Source organism: Pipistrellus kuhlii, unplaced genomic scaffold (assembly GCF_014108245.1).
Source record: "Pipistrellus kuhlii isolate mPipKuh1 unplaced genomic scaffold, mPipKuh1.p scaffold_m20_p_20, whole genome shotgun sequence".
NCBI classification, from domain to species: Eukaryota; Metazoa; Chordata; class Mammalia; order Chiroptera; family Vespertilionidae; genus Pipistrellus; species Pipistrellus kuhlii.
The window spans coordinates 17,308,504-17,326,939 of NW_023425516.1; the positions used below are offsets into that span (position 1 = coordinate 17,308,504).

The 18,436-nt window shown below is 57.1% G+C and overlaps 1 protein-coding gene across 5 annotated transcripts in view; it reads left to right on the forward strand.

The window, feature by feature from the left end:
* Positions 1–18,436, forward strand: part of KIAA1671 (KIAA1671 ortholog) — a 124,186-nt gene that overhangs the window by 20,151 nt on the left and 85,599 nt on the right. For 4 of the 5 annotated variants that reach the window (XM_036448821.2, XM_036448818.2, XM_045585650.1 and 1 more), the window contains exon 2: positions 15,411–16,937. In XM_036448821.2, the coding sequence (XP_036304714.1) occupies positions 15,466–16,937 (1,472 nt within the window). In that variant the 5' untranslated portion in view covers positions 15,411–15,465. The remainder of the gene's footprint in view (positions 1–15,410; positions 16,938–18,436) is intronic. The other variant, XM_036448819.2, reaches the window with a different exon arrangement.

The window sequence follows — 18,436 nt, forward strand, 5'->3', positions numbered from 1 at the left end:
GTTTGGCAAACCGCGGCTCGAGAGCCACATGCGGCTCTTTGGCCCCTTGAGTGTGGCTCTTCCGCAAAACACCACGGCCTGGGCAAGACTATTTTGAAGAAGTGGCGTTAGAAGAAGTTTACGTTTGAAAAATTTGGCTCTCCAGAGACATTGCAGTCGCTCGCTGTACTGCTGATATTTGGCTCTGTGGACGGATGAGTTTGCCGACCACTGGTCCAGCCTGTGAGCGCCCAGAGGGGTGTCATAACTGCCGTTCACTGCTGTAACCGAGGGCCCGTTTTGAGGTGCCTGGAGGATGCCAGGGGAGGGTTAAGTTTCACGCCTCATCCATGTTCATGTTGTGGACAGGGGGCCTCCGTTTCCTCTGCGTGGAGCGGGGAGTGGATACATGTAATGATGGGGCGGGGAATAAGTTCTTATTTTAGCCTCCAAAGCACAAGGAAAGGACGACCCCCACGGAGACAGGGCATACCCTCCAGCTCCTACACTCCAGGCCCTCATAGTGACGGCAGGAAGGCTGCACAGCCAGCGCCGACACCGCCCACTGCTGTACCTGTGCTTGTCCCCAGGCGTCCCGCACCCACCGCCAGCACGCCCACATGCACACACACGTCTCGTACCCACCCAGCCCCCTGCAAATCTGACCCCTGAGCCCGAGCATGTGTGTAGAAACACGCACATGCGCGCGCACACGTGTGCCAGCCGTGTGCACATACCAGCCCAGCCCTGCATTGTGGTACTGGCTCCGGGCGGTAGAATATTCCGCCTCTAACCCGGCCTCAGCGTGAACAGGCCACCTCGGGGCGTCCCTGGCCTGGCCCTGCCTCCAGGGGTGGAGTGGACAGATTCACGCGTGCTGGCCTCGGACCCGGGCCATGTGCCCGGATGCCTGTCTTTCCTCCGAGGCCGGGAGGACTGGGGTGGGTGGGGGTGCCAGGCACCGTGCTGGGCTCTTTTTGTCCAGCTGGGGAAACTGAGGCTCAGGACCCACAGCTGAAGTCGCCAGCCGGGGCCCCGGGCGTCCCCTTGTTCACTTACCGGCCGGGCAGCCCCCGGCACTCGGGGGGACCCGCCTCTGTGTGCCCTCTCTTCATCCCCTCTCTTCATTCCTGCCAGCCCGGCTGTGGTTTGGCCTTTGGCCTCTGGAACGGACAAGATGAGTGACTCGGCAGTGACCGTGGCAGTTCATCTCCTTAAACCTCGGTCTCCTCCTCTCTCACGTGGGAAGGGGGACAATACCCGTGGTGCCGGGGGAATCGCGAGGGATCCAGGAGATCGTCTCTGTCCCGGGTTCGTTTTCGAGCTCGTGTTCGGGGTCATTTCCGCCGCTGTGGGAGGTCAGGGCCGGAGCTGGTCCCGTCCGCCCTCGCCCGCCCCGCGCTCTGCCCGTCCGCTTCTGGGCACGGCCGCGCCCCCTCGGCGTTTTGGGACGTGGGTCTGGCGGACCCCTCCGCGTCCTCTGCGGAGCGGGCAGGACGTGACTCACGCCCGGGCTGACGGACACCGCCCTTGGCATAGTGACCGCGCCCGCGGCTCATCTCCCCAGAGGCTGGCTCTCAGGTTCAGAGATGTTGTCGGTGGGGGTGAGGGTAGGCGGCTGGTCGTGGACCTGCTGAGCTGAGTTGCCCCTAAAGTGCTGAATTCTTAAAAAACAAAAACAAAAAACCCCATATATATATGTGTGTGTGTGTGTGTGTGTGTGTGTGTTTCTATATTGATTTCAGAGAGAGGAAGGGAGAGGGAGAGAGGGATGAAAATATCAGTGATGAGAAAAAATAATTCATCGGTTGCCTCCTGTACGCCCCCTCCTGGGGATTGAACCCACAACCCTGACTGGGAATTGAACCATGACCTCCTGGCTCATGGGCCAACACTCAAACCACTGAGGCACACTGACCAGGCAAGAGATGATTTCTTTTCTTTTCTTTTTTTTATACAAAGAGGAAGAGAGAGAGAGAGAGAGTTAAAAAATGTCGATGAGAGAGAAATATCTATCAGTTGCCTCCTGCACACCCCCTACTAGCGATGTGCCCGCAACCAAGGTACGTTCCCTTGACCGGAATCGAACCTGGGACCCTTGAGTCCACAGGCCGACGCTCTATCCACTGAACCACACCGGTTGGGACAAGAGCTGAGTTCTCTAAGGTGCCGTGCCTGGGTCTCGGCCAGGAGACAGAAGCCTGAACCTGCAGGCTTCAGGCTGTAGCCGTGGGTAGTGGGCTTCGGTGGGGCACAGGGTCTCAGACTGAGGGAACATGCCTACTGCATGTGCATAAGATCGCGTGCTTGTGATCGCTGATGTGTGTGAGCTTCGCATGTCGCCCCTGCCCCAGCCAGCCGGCCCCGGCTCCCAGTCCAGTGCCTGGTGCACTGACCAGCAGGAGACCAGTGGAATCGATTCATAAACAGTGCCACGGGGATTTTACACTTACCACGTGCTCTTAGCAAATCTCTCCTCCGCCAGTTTTAGAAATAGAAGGGATTATTCACCCACTTGACAGGTGAGCAGGCAGAGGCCGAGGGAGACAGGAAACTTGCCGAAGCTCATAAAGGTGGGAGAGGCGCGTGAGTCTGAGGGCGATGAACCCCTATCCGAAGCTCTCTTCCCACTCAGACGCCCACTTCCCCGGTGCTGATGTCAAAGCACCTCCCTCCGTGTGTCTGTCTCCCCCCCCCCCCCCCCCCCCCCCGTCTGGAAGCCAGCAATTCTCACCTGGACGCGCAGGATGGAGGGTGCTGACATGTGAGATGCCTCCCCTGGGACTGGGGGCTCAGTGAGGCTCCTGGCAGGCGGGCGGTAACTCCACCCTCTCTCCCACTCAGAGCAGCAGATCAGAATGCAAGGGAGACCAGGAGAGGAAGGTGATTCTGGGGGAGCCTCAGCTGCCTGGTCACAGGCGGCCTCGGAGCCCTGTAGGATCTGCTCGGCACCCCCTCTCCGGACTCAGCCCCTGCCCCCTTCCCGCACTCCACTCAGCCGTCCCATCAGTCCCCCGAGCTCTCTTCTCAACTAGCCCTCATGGTCTTCCTTTGGCCGGCTCCCTCTGGTCCTGTAGGTCTTGCAGCTGAAACGCCGCCTCCCCCAGGAAGCCTTCCTTGATTACCCAGCCTGTGGGGCCCGCCCGTGATTCTCATCACCGACCAGTTCCGTTCACCTGCCTTGCCATGTGCTGCTGTCTTGTCCTGGCTCGCTGCCTTATCCATCCCCTGTCTTTCCCACTCCCCGACTCAAAACTCTATGTACACAGGGATCCCTGACTTTTTGGGGTTATCGGAATCTTTCCATCATAAGACATGTGGGCGGGCGCATAGTGGGTCAATCAACCTTTTGAATGAATCGAGCAACCAAAAAAAAAAAAAAATTTAATTCAGCCAGCGCAGACGTGGGAACCTCACTTCATCGCCGTCGTCAGCGCATTACGGACCCGTTTCACAATGGGTTGTGTCTCATCCCATCGTGTCAGCACACCCTGGGGGAGAACGGGTTCTAGGAAAGGGGGTGTCTCGGGTTGGGCTCCCCCAGAGGCAGAGCCTGAGCCAGGGTTGCCCGGGCCAGTGGTTGACTTGACTGACTGGCACACCGTCAGGGCGTGCTGGGGGCGGGGCCCCTAAACTGTCCCACCTGCAGGAGGGAGCGGTGCACCTGTGCCGGGAGGGTTTGGGAGGGTTTGGGCGAGGCTCAGCCAGCACCCGCTGTGCCCAGGCAGGCTCTGCCCCTGGTGGCCCACAGGTGGTGAGCTCTGCTGCCTCCTGCAGGCAGAGGGTGACTGTGGCTCAGGCGAACGGGGCTCAGAGGCTGTGACCAGGGAGAAGCGCCCTGCTCCTGCGTTTGCCCCAGATCCGGGGCCGTTCGCACGAAATTGCCGCCCTGCACATGGTAGGGGCTCCGAGCCCAGAGCGGCTGTTCTCTCGGGTCGCCTTTCTGAGGAGGGATTTTACGATGAGCAGAGCTCCCGCACCGAATGCCGAGTGCCTGCTGTCTACGCCGGTCAGGCCTCTTCAGCTCCGAGTGGTCTTCGGGATGCCAGGCGGAGCCTGCCCCTCCTCCTGTTCCATTCCTTTTCCCTGCACATGTGCAGGCTCTGACCAGCAGTCTAATTCCACAGGCTCCCCCCTCGCCCCGGTCTCTCCAAATGATCAATAATAATATTGCCGACGAGGACAGTGATCGATGCATGTGGGGACCACAGGCATGGTGGCAAGCACTTCACACATGTATGTGTAGTTTTTTTTTCCCTTTAATCCTCACCTGAGGATATTTTTTCCATTGATTTCTAGAGAAAGTGGAAGGGAGGGAGGAGGGGGAGAGAGAGAGAAACATTGATGTGAGAGAGACACATCGATCTGTTGCCTCCTGCATGTGCCCCTACCAGGGCTGGGAAACCTGCAACCAAGGTACCTGCTCTTGACTGTGAACCAAACCTTTGACCCTTCAGTCCTCAGGCCACTGAGCTAAAGCGGCCAGGGCACATATAATACATGTAATCTTTAATCCTCAGAAAAGCACGTGACTATATACTCGTGACGAGGAAGCCATGGCTCAGAGAGGTGGAGTGACCTGCCTAAGGTCACACAGCTGGCAGAGTTGTAGGTGGGATTGGACTCCCAGCTGGTTGACGCGGGAGATCCATGCTCTGCACAGTCACACGGAGTGACAGGGGCAGGTTCAGGGGACCGGGGGCTCCTGGCTGCCAGTCCCGCCTGCTGTCCCCCAGACACTCTGTCCTTTGAGCTCGGAATAACTGGTGATTATGTTGGGCAAAATGAGGGTCTGGGAGGACGGAGGGCAGGCGGTGTTTATCTGCCTTTGGGAGATTGTGTGGTGTTTTCTGTGACCCGGCCGGGTGAGCAGCCTGCAGGGGAGGGGCTCCCGGTGACTCAGGGGAGAGACCCCTGTCTGCCCGGCTGGCATTTCTGGCAGGATGTCTCCGTGGAGGCCTCTCTGGACTCAGAGGGACCTTTCAGAGCGTCAGTGCCGGTGGCCAAAAAGCAGGGACGTTTCCATGGGGTCCCTCTGCGTGTCTTTTAGAGATAAACGCGAAAGGATTTGAAACGGAGGGGAACAGCATGCACACCCCCTAATGGACATTGCTTCCCTGCGGGCTGGGCTCCCGGCACGTCCTGAGTCCATCACTGTCACTATCACTCACTTTATTTTTGTTTTTTAATAGAGATGACCTTTTTTTTGTAGGTTCACCAAGTTGCTTTATTCATGTGTGTATGTGAGGGAGAGAGCGATAGAAAACAGTGATGAGAGAGAATCATTGATTGGCTGCCTCTTGCTCTGATTGGGAATCGAACCGTAACCTCCTTGTTCATATGTCGACACTCCACCACTGAGCCTTGCCGGCGAGGCTATTTTTTTAAAGTTTATTTTTCAATTACAGTTTGCATTCATTATTTGTGTTGGTTTCAGGCGTACGTTGTCATTTATTTTAGGCTTCTGTTTCGGAGCCGGTGCATCCACCCGGTGTCCAGGCAGGTAGTCTTGGTTTGCTGTCTGAGGTTGGGTCCCCCAGCCCCTGAGCATCTATGGAAGCTCTGCTCTGTGTGTGGAGGGAACCAGGGAGCAGGATGCTGGGGTCCTCTGGGCTGGCCCCAGGGAGCGGGTGCGGAGAAGTGGGGGCCGAGAGAGATGGGATCGGCAGAAGGAATAGGAGTGGGTGCGGGTCATGATCGCTCAGCATCCTCCAGGGCACGTCCTGTTTTAAAGAGGGCTAGCCCATGAGGCCCGCACTGGACTGACTGGCCAGGCCGGTCCGGCCTTTCTCTGAGCTGGGCCGGCGGAGTGGCCGGTAGCTATCTGAGCATGCCGTGTGGTGGTGGTGGTGGTGGCAGCCGGCTCAGGATTCCTGTAGCTGGGAGAACCGGTATTGATAGAATCCTTGAGCAAAAACAATCTTCACTTCATATAAATAAGTATATACTATGTTGATATCATGTAAACAAATATATAAATAAGTATAGAATGGCCAGCATTGTGTTACATGGATTATATAAGATATACAAGACATGGAAAGTATTTAATAATACCTATAAATACATATAAATGCACATAGTAATATGCATACATGTTACATATAAAAAAATTGCTTGAGCCCTAATTGCTTTGGCTCGGTGGATAGAATATCGGCCTGCAGACTCAAGAGTCCCAGGTTCGATTCCGGTCAAGGGCATGTACCTTGGTTGCGGGCACATCCCCAGTGGGGAGTGTGCAGGAGGCAGCTGTTCGATGTTTCTCTCTCATTGATGTTTCTAACTATCAATCCCTCTCCCTTCCTCTCTGTAAAAAAAAAATCAATAAAATATATTTTTAAAAGAGGGTAAAATATTGATTGTACTCATTATACAATGAATGGCCAGATTATTATGATATCTGCATACATAATAATCTGGCCACTGTGTATATCCTATATAATAAAAGGCTAATATGCCCGGGACCTTTCACCTCAGGCTGATGCTCTATTCACTGAGCCAAACCGGTTTTGGCTAACACAGCAATTCTTTTTAATATATTTTATTGATTTTTTACAGAGAGGAAGGGAAAGGGCTAGAGAGCTAGAAACGTTCGATAAGAGAGAAACATCAACCAGCTGCCTCCTGCACACCCCCCACCGGGGATGTGCCCGCAACCAATGTACATGCCCTTGACCGGAATCGAACCTGGGACCTTTCAGTCCGCAGACCGACGCTCTATCCACTGAGCCACACCGGCTTCAGCAACCACAGCAGCTCTTGATGACGCCAGGATGAATAGGGTGGGACGGGGAGTGCGGCTCCACCCTTTGGGCAAATTGCTAAGCCTCCCCAGGCCTCTCCTGTACCCATCAGGTGGGTCTAATCTTATGACCCACCGCAGAGGGTGGATTAAATGGGGGAAACCCACTTAATGTGCTGTTTGGCTCAAAATCAGGGCTCAGCGAGTGATCTGATGATGGTAATTATTAATACCAGGCTTTCTGAGGGCCCCCGCACTTCATAGGTGGGAAGACGAAGCAATTGAATAGACCTGGATCAGCTCAGTGGGGCCGGGTACACATCCCCAGCAGAGGCCCCTGGGTTCTGTGCCAAGAGCAGGGCCTGTCTGTCATGCCCTGAGGCTGCCAGGCCAGGCCCTGATGAGTTTACGAGGTGCTGGAAGCTGGTCCAGGAGGAACAGGTTGCGTGAAGGGCGTGGGAGGCACAGTTATCCTCCTGGGAAAGCCAGGAGAGGCTGTGTCACCTGTCAAGGTGGCTTTTTGGACGGAAGGCATCTGGAAGGGTGGGAAGGGGGCTGGGGGCTGCGGCTTGGGTTCTGTGGGCCATTCACGCCCTCTGTGACCTCCGGAGCGCTGGCTTTGGGCAGCTGTGTGAGCCGGGCTGGCCACTGACCCTCTCTGAGCGTGGTGCCCCGCACAGGCTCGGGAGGGGCTCCGCTGGGGTGCCTGAGGCCGGGGGGGCAGGCTCTGGAGTGGGAAAACGGTGACCGGAGACCGGGAACTCGGGGGGCGCCGTCAGGGGGGCACATGAAAATTGTGCTACAGATAAAGGGCTCTTGTGGAGAAGGAATAAGTGAAAAAGACACTCGAGTCCTGGAACGCTTAGGGAATGCGGGCGTGGAGGCAGGACCAGCGGTGCAGAGCAGCAGGTTGACTGGTTTTGGGGGCGGCCTTGACCTTGTCCCAGGCAGCGGACAACAGCAGCCACTTATTTTAGAGCGGAGAGCATCCTGACCAGACCTTCCCAGAGTTTGAGCTTTTCACATAAGCCAGCTTTCGGGCCAAAGGAAGCAAGTTCCTTCAGAAATCTATTTGTACTTTGAGGGAGCGGATTTTTTTTTTTCTTTTTTCTCTCTCTCTCTTCTGAAATGCAATACGCACTCCTCAGCCTCCCTAAAGAGGGAGCGTTGTCTCCCACTTTTCTGAATCTGGCATTGTGCTGCTCGGCGCTGAATTGAGCTTTGAGACTGAACTTCCTCTGCTGTTCCGGCCGGGTCTTCCTTCCCGGCCCCTCGGCCACGGCCACGGCCGGACACGGCCTCCGGGCCTGACCCAGGCTCTGTGAGCAGCTCTCATTGCCCTGACAATCAAGCGTGTGATGCTTCTGCCATAAACAAGAACCAGCCATGTTCCCAGCGGGGGCATGGCCAGCCGGGGGCCCCGGCTGATGGCTCGTGGGATATCTTTACTGGGTCAGCGAGAGGCTGAGAACACTAATCTTTTTTTCTTTTTTTAAAATATATTTTATTGATTTTTTTTTACAGAAAGGAAGGGAGAGATAGAGAGTCAGAAAGATCTATGAGAGGGAAACATTGACCAGCTGCCTCCTGCACCCCCCCACTGGGAATGTGCCCGCAACCAATGTACATGCCAAACCGGTTTCGGCATGACCTCCAAGCTTTGAATGAAGTCAGCAGGGGATGTGTTTCCCTTAGGTGTGCAGATCTATTCTGCATCTATCAAAAGCTCTAAAAAAGCTGTGCAGCTGAAACTGGTTTGGCTCAGTGGATAGAGCGTCGGCCTGCGGACTGAAGGGTCCCAGGTTCGATTCCGGTCAAGGGCATGCACCTTGGTTGCGGGCACATCCCCATTAGGAGGTGTGCAAGAAGCAGTTGATCGATGATTCTCTCTTGTCGATGTTTCTAACTCTCTATCCCTCTCTCTTCCTCTCTGTAAAAAGTCAATAAAATATATATATTAAAAAAAAAAAAAAAAAAGCTGTGCACCCCTCGAACCAGCCTGCCCACTTCTAGGCAACCATTTAGTGCCTGTGGGTGTCCATGGCAGGCTTTCATGGTCAGGGGTTGGAGACAGCCTGGCGATCCAGGGGTGGGGGTGGATCAACTAATGCGTGCACAGCGCATGCACAGAGCACCACAGAAGCACCAGAAGCCGCTGTGTGGGTCGTGCAGGTCGGGATTTGGAAAGATGTCCAGGACCAATTTTGACATTCAACAACCAAAAAAAAAAAAGGCAAGTTTCTGAAGAACATGCCCGATCTGATCTCATTTTTCTTTTCACCCTAAAGTTCCCGTTTACACTGGAAACGCACACGTCGATGGGCTTTGGAACACCAGGTCTTGGGCTGTGCCAAACACGTTTGCTCGTGTGCACTTTTTAATTTCCTGCAGTTAGCGGGTGGGACACCCGAGGAGATCTGGTGGAGGGCTGGGCCACGGCCTGAGCGGTGAGAGAGTTTGGGGTGGTCTAAGGAGGGGAATATCACCCTGGCCGGTGTTCCTCAATGGTTAGAGCAGTGATCGGCAAACTGCGGCTCGAGAGCCACGGTTTGCCACTCTGTTGACCCATGGGTTTTCCAACCACTGGGTTAGAGCATCAGCCTGCAGACCTAAGGGTCCAGGGTTCAATTACTGGTCAAGGGCTAGTACTTAGGCTGCAGGTTCAAGCCCCTCAGGGCAGGTGTGGGAGGCAATCAGTTGATCTCTCTCTCTCTCTCTCTCTCTCTCTCCCTCTCTCGCCTCCCTCCCTCTTTCTCTTCCTTCTCCCTCCTTTCCACTCTCTTTCTAAACATCAATGGACTAAATATCATTGGTGATGTTTTTACAAACAAATAAATAAATAGGGAAATGTCACATCCTTGGCCAGTTTCTCGGGGGACTGAGCTTTCCACAATCTATTATTAGAAGACCTGTCCCCAAACCCTGTCTGCCCACGGGCCCACCAGTGAAGGCTGTAGGCTTTCTGGGCTAAACAGCTTCTGAGGCAACCACTCAACTCTGTCTTCAGACCTAGGAAGAAGCCGGCAGATCACGTATGTAAATAAATGGGCTGTGTTCCAATAAAACTTTATTTACAAAAGCAGGCAGTGGGCCGGATGTGGCTGGCTGGCAGCAGACTACAGTTTGCCCCTCCCTGATTCTAGGCGAAAAACAAACAAACAAAGGACAGCTTAATGAATGGTTTCAGGGAGTGCTTCAGCCAGTTCAGAAATAGCACAAATAGCAGGAAGGAACCGGCCGGGAGCACTGAAAAGGCGGATGTTTAGGTAGAGGTGCAAAGATAAGTTGTAATGTTCTTCTTCCTGCTGCTGCGGACCAGCAGCTGCACCTGGACCAGGGGAGAGAAAGGGGGGCGGGGGGAGGAGAGAAGCAGTTTTTTTGGGGGGGGGTGTAGATTGGGGGAAAACCAACTGATAGGCGTCAGGAGTATTGAACTCTGGCTGTGCTTTTCACAAACAGCGTGGGGTCTGGCTCATGTTCTGAACTACGTTTTTCCTCATCTGTAGAACGGTGACAATTTGAAAGGCACAAGGCTGTTAAACGGGAGAAGGCAGAACGTGCACAGAGTCCCTTGGTATGGTGCCCGACTCAAAATATATTAGTTGGAAGGGAATATCGCCAAATTGCTTTTATGACTTACGTTGGCCCCGGGAGCAGATGAGCAAGCCTATCAGTTTCTCCACACCCACGCCTGCATTGGACGTTATTAGTTCCCTCTCTCAAGGATGTCCAGTGTGGTGGTCAGGCCCTGGAAATACAGCGGTGAACTGGACCCAGGTCCCTCCTGGTCAGGAGCTCCCAGTCCAGGGGGGGAAACAGAGGCAGTTACCACGGGTGTGCCCTCAGTGCCAGGCGAGGGAGAAGTACCAGGAGTTTGATACCAGGCTGCCTGGAGTTCACCTGAACCTGCCCTGGGGCATCAGGGAGGGCTTCCCAAAGGAGGAGGTGGCAGCCTGGAGCTGAAAATCGAAGGGATGGCTAGAGATCAGCCAGGTCATAGGAAATGGCAGTGTGGAGGCTTGACAGGGAGGAAAGCACACAGTGTGTCCTGTGACCTGTCGGGTTCATTGTGCTGAAGTAAGAATGTGTGTGCATGTGAGAGACAGACAGACGGAGAGTCAGACGGATGGGTGGGAGGTGTCGATCATTAGACTGAAGCTGGTGAGATGACGAGGAGCCAGATCCTGCCGGGCTGCAGGGAAGGAGTTTGATCTTTGTCCAGAGGTCGGTGGGCAGACTGCGTGGGTTTGGCGCAGGGGGGTGAGGTGGTGGTGCTCGCCTCTCAGACCCACTCTGGCTGCTGCTGGGAGAGTGGATGGGAGGCATGTCAGCGAGGAAGGCGGATTTTAAATGTCTCTTCTCCGGGAAGTTTTCCCTGGCCACTCTCTCCTTCGTTGTCATTTATCTAACACTCTGTACATCTTGCTTATTTATGTTCATTGTCTGTTTCCCTCTTCTTTTGGACAAATTTTGTTTAATTATTGATGAAAGAGAGAGGGGGGGGAGAGAGAGAGAGAGGATTTGTTGTTCTACTTAGCTGTGCATTCATTGGCTGCTTTTAAAAAATATATATATTTTATTGATTCTTTACAGAGAGGAAGAGAGAGGGACAGAGAGTTAGAAACATCGATGAGAGAGAATCAGCGATCAGCTGCCTCTTGCACACCCCCTACTGGGGATGTGCCCGCAACCAAGGTACATGCCCTTGACCGGAATCGAACCTGGGGACCTTTCAGTCCGCAGGCTGACGCTCTATCCACTGAGCCAAACCGGTTTCGGCTGGTTGCTTCTTAATATGTGCCCTGATTGGGGATCCAATCTGCAACCTTGGTGTGTGGTTGGCCAGGGCCTGCTCCCCTTTTCTTGACTGTCAGCTCCCCAGGGACAAGGCTTTCTGGATATGTGTCCCCAGAACTCAGTCCGCAGTGGGTGCTCAGTGGATGAACGAGCGAAGGAAGCCGCCATGGAGAAGGAGAAGAGAGGATGCCTGCGTCCCAGGGGCTGAGGCATTGGGCTGCTTCCCTCTGGGGCCTGTGGATGGAGGAACCACGCGCATTCTCTGCATCCCTGGCTCCTGTGGGAGGCCCCGGGCATGCACGCGGCCCTTCGCACGGCGCCCCACACAGACGCAGACTTGGCGAGGCCAGGCCACCTCCCGGAAGGCGCTGCAGGGTGTCAGGACTGGCTCGCACCCCTCACCAGATGGTGGCATTCCCAGCGCACAGCACCCAGAGATGGCTGAGTGAATGGCTGGTGAGCTCCCAGATGGGGTCTGAGGGTGTAATTATGAAGAACTGGCAATTCAGCTGTTAGAATGAATCAACGCCTCCGAATCCGAGCGGAAAAGCTGCCAAGCGGTTGGGTTTTGAATGGAAGCGCCTCTCTGGCCGCCGCCCGGCGCCGTTCTCTCGGATTTCCCCCGAGACTTCGGGCTCCGTGGCTGCACCCGCAGCCCCGAGCCCAGGGCCCGGTTTGGGGCAGCAAGGTCAGAAGGATGGACGAATGAATGAATGAATGAATGAATGCCCTTGAGAGACACCTGCCTAATTTCAGCAGCTATTGGACTTGGTGACTCAATTCCCAGAAGAAAAAAAAAAAAATGGTTTTCGCTGCATGAAATCACAGGAAATGGAATTTTAAATTTTGCAAATCAGTTCAGTGAAACCAAGCCTGTGGACTTGGCAGGTTTAGCAAAAGCAGAGACAATACCCATCACCACCCTCTGCTCCAGGTGTGCCTGAGGTCTGACTGGCATCCTGTCTCCTGGTCTAGTGTCGCCTCCTGGCCTCCCAGGTCAGCCTTGCTCCCGGGCTGTCCTCCAGGTCCACGATGATTAAAAAGGAGATGGCTTGCCCTGGCCTGGGTGGCTCAATGGATTGGGTGTCGTTCTGTGCACCGACAGACTGCAGGCTCGATCCCTTGGTACGGGGTGTGCTGCAGGAGGCAGCCAGTCGATGTTTCCCTCTCACATCGATGTTTCTCTCTCTCCCACCCTCAGTAATTGGGTAATTGGTGGTATGATATGCCAGGCCACTGGGCTGATTACTGGGGACTCAGGGCGCCCTCTGGGGGCTTACCCGGGAACTAATGCACTATTAAATGTAACTGTGTAGCTGTGATGAAGCCTGCTGATTGTCTGTGGGACTCCGTGGACCTGTAAGAGGGAGATTGTACCAGGTTGGAGAGGGACAGGGATGCTTGAGCTGTGATCTCAGGGGTGGGCCTGTGCCTGCGCAGGAGGGGCCTCTCAGAGAGCAGGCACAGCATGTGCAAAGGCCCTGAGGCAGCATTTGAGAACCACCGAGAGATGCAACGTGCAAACCCTCCTGAGCAGGAGAAACGGGAGAGGCAGCTCCCAAGTCAGCCAGCACCTGAGCGTTCGGGAGTTGCCTCCCCTGAGCCAGGAAGCCTTCCAGAACCACCACGGCCAGTTCTAGGCGGTTCCTCCTCCTCGCCCTGTGCTCCCAGGTACCCCTTTATGGACCGTGACGGATGCTTACGGCCCATTGCTTGTGTGTGTTTCCCCACCCGAGACTGTGAGTTCCCTGAAAGCAGGGGACATTTCTTGTTGGCCTCCGTGCACACAGTAGGTGCTCAATAAACACGTATCGGAGGAACAGGGTCGGGGGGCGGTTTTTACTGAGCACCTACTGTGGACGCGGCCCTGTGTGTGCGCATGTATATGTAAGGCTGCGACACCGAAAAGCCGGGAGGAGCGTGGGTCTGACAGGCTGGGGGAGATGCCCGCGGACGCAGTTGGCGCTCCAGAGCTTCTGTTCCATCTGCGCCCAGATCGCTGGAACCGGGGCTGCCGTCCCTGTCTCCCCAGTCCTGCGGAGACTCAGTCTTTCCTCTCCTCCCCCTGGACCCCCGCTGCCTCCACCCCGGGCTCCTGCCATGGGAGGGCGGGGACAGCCCTGCTGGCGATGAGATGTGACACCACTGGCTTTCTCTGGCAGCCACACATCCCCCGCCAGGGCCTGCCGGCTCCGGTAAGTGGGGGCTGGCGTGTCCAGGGGATGGAGGGTGCCTGCGAGGTCTGCTGGGAATTTTCTCTCTGTCCTCCTCGGAGTCCTGTTAGTGCCGCGTCTCGTGTTCGGGCTGTGTCCGTGACCCTGAGCAGGGCTGCCAGAGGTCACGGGGGCTGGCTCCGAAGGTGAGCAGCCCTGACTGGGGGCCGGACCCCCGGCGGGTGTCACTGCAGGTAGCATTCTCCCTCTGCCAGATTCCCTCCTTCTCCATCTCTGCCCCTCTCCTTCTGCTTCTGACTGACGTGTCTAGATAGACAGCTTTCTCTGGTCCGGGGAGAAGGAATCTGTTAGCACCATCGCGCGCGCGCAAGGAAGAGAAAATATCAAAATCTGTCCGCCTTTCTCTCCTGCGGGCTGCCGAGCGTGTGCGTCAGAGCCGTGCGGGGCCTCGGGCGGGGAGCGGGAGGCTGGCATCGAACGGAAACACCCTCCCGTGTTGGTCCATCCAGGTGGAGGCAGGCTGGGGGCAGCTTTTTGGGGGAACGGGGACACTGGTGTGACTGACGGTGGGGACAGGGTGGGGGGGGGGGGAAGGAATCAAGAACGGTGACTCGTCTGGCGCTTTTTAAGACCGGAAAGGAACACAGCATCATCTTTTAAAAAGGCAGCGTTGAACGGATGGAGGGTCCGAGGCCGTTGGGTTCTAGCTGTGTGAGGTCGGCCGGTCAGACGACCTCTCTGGGCCCCGGGCCTTTATCTCTGTCGTGGAGATAGCGACCCTGCCCGGCCCTTGGGGCTGTTGGGGGATTAACGAGAGCAGAGGGCTCCGGCTTGGGGAGAGCAGGTCGTACATAGCTGGGTGGACAAGGGGGCTGTGTCCGAGCCACAAAGGAGGTTGGGTCATCACCGCGCCCACCTCGCAGGGTGGCGAGGAGGGTAAGGTTTCTCGGTGGTGGCGTGTCTGCCCTCACCATCAGCCGTTGCTCTCGCTGAGACTTTGAAGACAGCCGGCGAGAAGTGGGCATCCGGCAGAAAGGAACCCAAAGGAACTGCCGTCGGTGAGTGGCAAGTCCAGGCGGCTTTTCGGACGGACGGAAGGCATCTGGAAGGGGAGGAGGGGGAGACAAAGGCCAGGCCGGTGGGGATGAGGGCCGCGGCTTGGGTTCTGTGGGCCATTCACCCGCGCTGTGACCTCAGGGGCGCTGGCTTTCGGCAGCTGTGTGAGCCGGGGCTGGTCGCTCACCCTCTCCGAGCGTGGCCCCCGCACAGGCTCAGGAGGGGCTCCGCTGGGGTGCCTGAGGCCCGGGGGGCAGGCTCTGGAGTGGGAAAACGGTGACCGGAGACCGGGAACTCGGGGGCGCCGTCAGGGGCCCGATGCTGGGAGCGTGCAGAGTGCACGGGTGGCATCCCGGCTCCGCTTCTGGCTTCCTGAGCGACCTCAGGCCGGACGCTGGGCCTCTCTGAGCCCATTCCCTTATCTGCAGGGCAGAGATAAGCCCTGGTCACCTCGACTTGAGCTGAGTCAGGAGGGAGAGTCCTGGAGAATGTTGGCGGCGCCTTCCCCCGGCCCTTTGATCTGGAAGGAGCTTCAGAAACCGCAGGAGTTCAGAGGGATGGAGGGGAGGGCCTGGGCCGGCGAAGTCAGCGGGAGGTTGTTGTCCAGAACTCGGGGCTCCGGCTGAATTTTAAATCCCCCTCCCTTTTTTTTTTTTTTTTTGCAGCAGTGGCTTCTCCATTTCGGATGTTTGGAAGCCCCATGGATCCCCAACCGTAACCATGGTGACGCGGGTGGAGGTGGGCTCCATCACGCCCCTGCCCGGAGTGCCAAGCCTCGGTGACATCGCCAAGGAGACCCTGACGCGGACCTGCTTCTGCCAGGCGGGCGACACGTCCGGGGCCCCCTCGGCCAGCCCCCTCCGGAGCCACACCCGCTTGTTCCCCTTTGGGACCACCCTCGCCGCCCCCAAGCCCTTCTCCAGGGAGAAGGCCCCGGCCGGGAAGTCCCCGGGGCCCGGCCCGGCCAGGCCCTCTCCCTCCGGCGGGTCCCCCCAGGCGGCCGCGGCGGCCAGGGACCCGGGCGAGAAGATGCCCGGCCTGGGGGGGCAGGAGGCAGGCGACGGGGGCCCCCGGAGAGGCTCGTCCGTGTACCCCAAGGCCCCGTGCCTGCGGCCCAGCACCCTGATCCTCTTCGAAACCTCCAAAGCCGGCCCTGCCCTGGGGAAGGGGCTCCGGGAGGGGGCCGGCGTGTCTCAGGACTCCCCCTGGGGCCCGAGGCCTGAAGTGGCCGCCAAGCCCGCCCTGCCTGCCCGGAGGCCCGGGGGGACCCAGGACAGCAGGCTGGCCGCCCCCCGAGAGGACGCAGGCCCCGGTGAGCCCCTGCCCAAGGCCAGCGGCAGCGGGGAGGTCGCGGGCAGCCCCCCCTCGGTGGAGCCCCGGCCTCTCCCCAAGAGAAGGCCCGTGTCGGCTGTTTTCACCGACGCCGTCCATCCTCAGCGGCTGGGCCCCGGCGGGGCGTCCGCGGCAGGGAAAGCACCCCCCGCCCCGCCCGAGAAGACGTGGGTGAAGAGGCCCCGGCCGGTGTCCATGGACCTCACGGCCCCCTTTGAGAGCAGAGAGGCCCTGCTGAGGAAGGCTGCGGGCGAGGCCGCCCCAGGGCCCCCCAGCCAGCGCCGGGGGCCCGAGAGGCCCCCCCCGAAGCTCCCCGTGGACGGGGAGAGTCTGGTCGAAGCAGAGGCGCCCCCCGCTGACGCCGACTCCGACTTCCTGGAGGTGACCAAGAAGATCCACGCACGGAGGGAGAAGTGGCTCTCCAAGCAGGCCGAGCTGGGCGGCCTCAGAGCCGACGGCCGGAAGCCCGAGGGAGAGAAAGCCAGGCTGGAGGCAGAGCCAGAGAAGGCTCCCGAGTCCCCTTCGCCCAGGCCGGGCGGCCACGGCCGAGAAGCGGCGGAGGGCAGGAGCGGGGCGTCCAACGGGGAGGCCCGGGCCCCGGGGGAGTGGGTCTCCAGGGGCAGCGTCAAGAAGCGCCGCAGCCTGTTCGAGGAGGAGGGCGCCTCGGCCTTGGCAGCGGGGTCTGAGCCCCCCGCACCGGCCGCCCCCGAGTCCCCCTCGGCTGCTCCAGAGCCCGAGAAAGCGGGGCTGAGCGTCCGGGATCGGATCAGAGGCTGGACCGCCGAGAGCTCCAAGGTCAAGCCGGAGGTCAGGAGGAGGGCGTTCCAGGCTCGGCCGCAGTCGATGGATTTGACCAAACTGTGAGTGGAAATGTCTCCTGGGGTTCACGCTGTTGCCTCAGACCGCCCACCAGGTCCCCCCTCTGGGATGAGGCACCTCACACCCCCTCTCTGGCTCCACCTGCAGCCTCCAGAGGAAGCAGCACTAGCTGCCATTTCTCAGATGAGCTGCCAGCAGCGGGGCCAGGGGCTCGGTTTTCTTGCCTCTTCTTTGCGCTCGGGAGACATTGTGCCCATTTCACAGATCAGGGTGGGGAAGGTAGAGTGCCGTGAGGAAGTGGATGTATTCCAGCTCCGCCTGTCTCCATAGCTAAGCTTTCTTCTCCTAAAGTCTGCGGTCACCTCATATGTGACCGAAACCCCCCGCCCCACGAGTGGCCGGCAAAATAAAGCCAGATGGGTCAAGATCACTTGAACCTGGGTTTCTTCATCTAATGACCCTAAGACCTTTCTACTTTTTTTAAAAAATATATATTTTATTGATTTTACACAGAGAGGAATTGAGAGGGATAGACAGTTAGAAATGTCGATGTGAGAGAAACATCGACCGGCTGCCTCCTCACACCCCCCACTGGGGATGTGCCCGCAACCAAGGTACATGCCCTTAACCGGAATCAAACCCGGGACCCTTCAGTCCCCAGGCCGACGCTCTTCCACTGAGCCAAACCGGCTTCGGCTTTTCTATTTTTTTTTAAATATATATTTTATTGATTTTTTTTTTACACAGAGGAAGGGAGAGAGAGAGTTAGAAACATTGATCAGCTGCCTCCTGCACATGCCCCACTGAGGATGTGTCTGCAACCAAGGTACATGCCCTTGACCAGAATCGAACCTGGGACCCTCCAGTCTGCAAACTGATGCTCTATCCACTGAGCCAAACCAGTTTTGGCTTTTTTTTTCTTTTTCTTTTTTCTTTTCTCTAAGACCTTTCTTAAAGGTAAAGACCCAGAGACTTAATTCCGGGAATCATTCTGCCCATGGGAAACCCTCAGGGCGTTGTAGCTTTAAGTGATAGCACTAACCCTGTCAGTCTTCCTTGTCTAGGTTCGCCCAGCCTCTGATATCTCTTGTGCCTTTGTTTTCCCGCAAATGGCTTCTGGGTTACAACAGGGAGATGCCATGGGGCGTGCCCACTAGCTCAGTAATGACATGCATGCCACTGACACACTCTGTCGGGGCTGGAGCGTCCAGGGGGCAGGAGCTCTGGGCAGACTGCCCTCCCAGCACTGGGAACTAGGGCAGCCAGCTGGGCCGGAATTAGACCGGTGCCCTCAGCATTTAGAATCACCGAGAAATTCAGAATCACCGAGAAAAAGTACCAGTGCCTGGGTCCCACCTCCCGAGATTCTGATTCGGTTGGTCTAGGGCCTGGGTCGGCAAACTTATTACATTAGTCAACAGAGCCAAATAGCAACAGAACAACGATTGACATTTCTTTGGAGAGCCACATTTTTTAAACTTAAACTTCTTCCAACGCCACTTCTTCAACATAGACTCGCCCAGGCCGTGGTATTTTGTGG